Raw genomic sequence first — 5,281 nt, 5'->3', positions numbered from 1 at the left:
ATCTAATACAACTCCTTCGTCAAAGCCCTGAAGTTTAACATCTAGAAAAAGACAGGTGACCACCAAGATCGATTATATTATTTGGAGAGCTTTACTCGGGGAAAGCCGAGAGAAATCGTTAGGAGTTGTATGCATCTCGACCCAGAGATAGGCTATCAAAGAGCAATGCAAAATTTGAAGGAGAAATATGGAAATGATTACCTGATAGCCTCCACCTACCTCTTAAATCTTCGAGAAATTTCTTCAGTTCGGCCCGAAGATTTTGTAGCATTGGATAATTATGCCACCTTTTTGACATCATGTCTGAACGCCATGACCGACGTCGTCTATCTAGACAAGCTCAACAATGTGGATACCCTCCGGGAGGTAATTGCTAAGCTTCCAAATGACATGCAGAAGCGGTGGCGCAAGGAGTCGTATGTCATCCGCACAACAAAGAATCGTTTGGTCAAATTTAAGGATGTCTTCAGGTTCATCCAAGAAGAGGCCGAGGTATTAGGTGATCCAGTTTTTGGAATTGTCAACCACAGCCATCACACAAACGATCGTGACAAGAAAAGTTACAGTATGGCGACAACAGTCATGCCGCAAATAGCCGCCAATTCTTCACCGGCTTCGAACTCCAATGGTGCATGTTTCTTTTGTCAAGGGTCAAATCACATCATTGACTCATGTTTTCAATACGAAAAACTTTCGCTCCCTGAGAGGCGGGATTTCGTCCAAGAGCATTCCCTTTGCTATGGTTGCCTTAGACCAGGTCACCAATCGAGATTTTGTACTGGAAAACTGAAATGCAAAATATGTTCTAAGTTGCACCCCACTATGCTCCACAGTCCCAGTTTGGGAACTTTGACCAACTCCCCAGTTTTGAAGTCTAGCCCAATATCTATCGGTGAACGCGTTGATGGCTATAGGGACATCTGCCTGGCTATCGTTCCCGTGAAAGTCCGAATTAGAGGGCAAATTGATTTCATTTCTACTTACGCGGCTCAAGACCCGTACTCTACAGCAACGTTCATGACAGAAGCATTGGCAAACGAGCTCAACGCCAGAGGTGTCAAGACTAAAATTATGCTAACCACAATGGATCGTTCGAACAGAGAATTGGACACGAAAATCGTTGTAAACGTCGAAGTTTGTGATATGGAAGAAGAAAATCTATTGCACCTACCACCAACGTACACAAGGCCTTCCCTGCCCATGACAAAACAAGACATCCCATCTCAAAACGATATCGACAAATGGGACCACCTCAGGAGCTTGCCATTCAGAAGATTGCCTGCAGAGGTGGGGTTGATGATAGGGATCAACGCTCCCGAAGCACTCAAGCCTCTCGAGGTCATTGGGGGCAAAGCAGGGGACCCGTATGCACTGCGGACATCCCTTGGATGGTCTGTTAATGGACCGATGCATTTCAAGATTGCCGGCTCCATTCTTAACAACTGTGTTCAAGTCACCCAGAGCACGGAGAACGTTATTGCTCGAATTTACAACAGAGATTTCGATGATAAATCACCAGAAGCCCCAGGAACATCAATAGAGGATGGATTATTCATGAAGAACGTCGAGAAGAGCATTTGTTTCAAGGATGGTCACTACACGTTGGATCTTCCATTTCGCGACACTCCCGTGAACTTGGCCCCAAATAAGTCTCAAGCAATCACGAGAGCAGAATCATTAAAAAGGAGATTTTTGAAAGACCCGCAGTACCACGAAGAATACAACAAAAGAATGGAGGAGCTGTTGGTCAAACAATATGCGTCAAAGATCGACCCAAGAGACACCCAAATTCAAGGAGAGTGGTACTTGCCCCATCACGGGGTACGCCATCCTCAAAAACAAAAGCTTCGCGTAGTTTTTGATTGTTCCGCTAAACATCATGGGAAGTCGTTGAATTCCGAACTGTTACAAGGCCCCGACCTTACAAGTTCCCTCGTCGGAGTGTTGATCCGTTTTAGGGAAAAGAACTATGCATTCACTGCCGATATCGAGGGAATGTTTTATCAGGTACGAGTCCCCAAAAAGGATACTGGTTACTTGAGATTCTTGTGGTGGCCCAACGGCGAAATTGGAAGGCCCTTGGAATCCTATCATTTAAACGTCCATGTTTTCGGCGCAACATCATCGCCTAGTTGCTCAAATTACGCCCTTAGGAAAGCTGGAGAAGACGCCAGGATTAAATATGGTCCCGAAATTCCTAATACCATCGCAAACAATTTTTACGTGGATGATTGTTTGAAGTCCTTAGACACTCCCGAGGAAGCCATTGAGTTAATCAAGACTCTGCAAGCCGCTCTTCTCGAACGCGGATTTCGCCTAACCAAGTTTACTTCCAACTCAAGAGCCATACTCAAGTCTGTGGATCCCGAAGACATGGCGTCTGAATTCAAGAAACTCAACCCTGACACTGATCTAATGCCCCTCGAGAGGGCCTTAGGGGTTAATTGGTGTACCGAGACCGACACCTTACGTATGCAAGTGACAATTGCCAATAAGGAGCCCACCAGGAGGAATATTCTGTCCACCGTCGCTTCTATGTTCGACCCACTTGGGCTTATTGGTCCAGTAATCCTAATCACGAGGATTATTCTCCAAGAGTTGGCCCGATCGAAAATTGATTGGGATTCATCTATCCCGGAGAATCTGGCTCGACGATGGAGGGATTGGCTAAGTAGCACCGATGCGTTGGAACGGTTTCAAGTGGATAGACGTCTCAAGCCCGAAGATTTCGGTCAGATCGTCGAATGTCAACTCCACCATTTCTCAGATGCCAGTCAAGTCGGGTACGGTACCGTTTGTTACCTAAGAATGGTCAATGAAGAAGGAGGAATCCATTGTTCAATTGTCATGGCTAAATCTCGAGTGGCTCCACTTAAACAGATCACAATTCCGCGAATGGAGCTTCAAGCCGCTGTGAAAGCCATCGAAATGGACGAGAAAATTCGTGCCGAAATGACTTTACAACTCAAACCTTCCGAGTTCTGGACGGACAGCGAGACTGTCTTAAAATACATTCAAAACGACCAACGCCGTTTCAGAATGTTCGTTTCGAATCGAGTGAATAGAATACGCGAAGCAACCTCCACTTCACAATGGCACTACATCAATACCAAAGATAATCCCGCTGATATCGCATCCCGCGGGCAGTCTTCCAAAGATTTCGTCCAAAATAGGCTGTGGATTCATGGACCTCAGGTCTTGTGGAAAGCTCACTCGAATTGGCCGGAATACCACAGTTCCCAGGACTTCACTAGCGATCCAGAACTAAGGAAAGATATTTCAACCAACCTAGTTCTTCAAGTCAAAGATAGCCCTATTCAGAAGTTGATCGGACATTATTCTTCTTGGACAAGATTGACCAAGGCAGTTGCTTGGATTATTCAATTGAAAAGAAAGATTCTGGCAAAGACTGGCCTCAGAAATGAAGACGCTGAAGCGGGGGAAACCTTTCCCCAATACCTTACCCCAAGTGAGATGCGCCAAGCACAGGAAGAAATCGTCAGATTTGCCCAACAAGAGCTTTTGGAAGACGGCAAAATATTGGCGGAGTACAATTCAAACCTTCACCCATTCGTTGAGGACGGTTTGATTTGCGTCGGAGGACGACTTCGCAGATCATTGCTCCCACACTCTCTGAAGCATCCTGCGCTAATACCGAAGAGGTCCCGAATTGGAGAGTTGATCATCAAGCATTTCCACGAGAAGGGTCTCCACCTTGGTCGAGAATATACATTAGCCAAAGTAAGGGAACAATTCTGGGTAGTGAGTGGCAACAGCGTTGCCCGAAAGGTCGTAAAGGATTGTCTAATGTGCAGGAAACGAGAAGCAAGACCTGAAACCCAATTGATGTCGGATTTACCCAGCAATAGAATCACTCCAGAAAAACCCCCATTCACATATACTGGCGTCGATTACTTCGGACCCTTTATGGTGAAGCAAGGGCGAGCGAGGGTGAAACGATATGGGGTAATATTCACTTGCCTCAACAGCCGCGCCACTCATCTTGAGGTTGCGCACAGCCTCGACACGGACTCGTGCATTAACGCAATTAAGAGATTTACTTCACGCCGTGGATCGATTCAGGAGCTACGATCGGACAACGGCCGCAATTTCATGGGAGCAGAGAAAGAATTGCGAAGTGCCCTTTCCGCCTGGAATCGGGAGAAAATCCAAGGAGCCGCCCTGAATCTGGGGATCAAGTGGATCTTTAACACTCCATATGCCTCGAACCATGGAGGCGTCTGGGAACGACAGATCGGTACAGTGAGGAAGGTTTTATTTGGACTTGTTCAAGAGCAGATGCTGCATGACGAATCACTGACGACACTATTCTGCGAGGCCGAAACCGCTGTGAACAGCCGGCCTCTAACGACTCTGAGCACGGATCCAAACGACTTGCACCCACTCACACCCAATGCCCTCCTCACTATGCGCCCGGATGTTCAATTGCCTTGTGTAGTTTTGCAAGAAGGTCATGGATTTCCTAAGCGACGCTGGATCCAAGTTCAGTACATGGCAAATGAATTCTGGAGAAGATGGACTGGGGAGTACCTCCTCAAATTACAATCCAGACAAAAATGGACGAAAGTTCGCTGCAACCTCAAAGTGGGAGACATCGTTCTCGTTTTAGATCCAAACTTACCCCGCAACGAATGGCTGCTGGGTCGAGTAGAAACAGAGCTTCCGGACGAAACTGGATTGGTCCGTCGAGTAAAGATCCGCACAAAGAACACAATCATGACACGTCCTATTAACAAAGTGTGTCTAATAGCCGAAGCTTAGGGCATCATTTTAAACCACCGCAGTGGGTTTAAGAGGGGTGGTGTGTAGAAGCAGATTTCAATTTCCCGGGCCACCTCCATTGAGCGCCCCCTATGTTTGCCCTCAGGAACTATAACCGGAAGTCTTACAGTAAAAAAAATGTGCTTCATGGAAGACCACAACAAAATGTAAGTGTCAATATTCAGCCCAATTCAATATATAGATTTCGATATTACTAACCCATGTACATTGCCCATAGTTGAAACCGCGAAATACAGAAGAACAGTTTACCCTCGCGCGTGTCAATTACCTTCCAGGGATCTGGCATTAACAACGAGTAAAGAAGAGCGAAAGTGGGAAGGCTACACTTCAACCCAGTCCTTTTGATAAGCTGGATATTACACCATCAGGTTCAGGAATAGTACTGTAGAATACTTCACCCTCTTGATGTGATTCTGTATCATACTCACTTCAAATTTAAACGTCATACTAGAATTCCCCAGATCAAACCCCATTTCTT

General features: G+C 46.1%; 1 protein-coding gene across 1 annotated transcript; it reads left to right on the top strand.

Annotated features, from left to right (window-relative positions):
* The first annotated feature begins 271 nt into the window (after nucleotides 1–271).
* LOC131891726 (uncharacterized) lies at nucleotides 272–5,051 on the top strand. Its single transcript, XM_059241363.1, has one exon. It carries the CDS (start codon nucleotides 313–315, stop codon nucleotides 4,780–4,782), a length of 4,470 nt encoding a protein of 1,489 aa, XP_059097346.1. The 5' UTR covers nucleotides 272–312; the 3' UTR covers nucleotides 4,783–5,051.
* The last annotated feature ends 230 nt before the right edge of the window (nucleotides 5,052–5,281 follow it).

The sequence above is a fragment of the Tigriopus californicus genome, chromosome 12 (assembly GCF_007210705.1).
Source record: "Tigriopus californicus strain San Diego chromosome 12, Tcal_SD_v2.1, whole genome shotgun sequence".
Taxonomy (NCBI): domain Eukaryota; kingdom Metazoa; phylum Arthropoda; class Copepoda; order Harpacticoida; family Harpacticidae; genus Tigriopus; species Tigriopus californicus.
The sequence above is the reverse complement of the archived record's forward strand: the minus strand, read 5'-3'. Positions and strand labels throughout refer to the sequence as shown.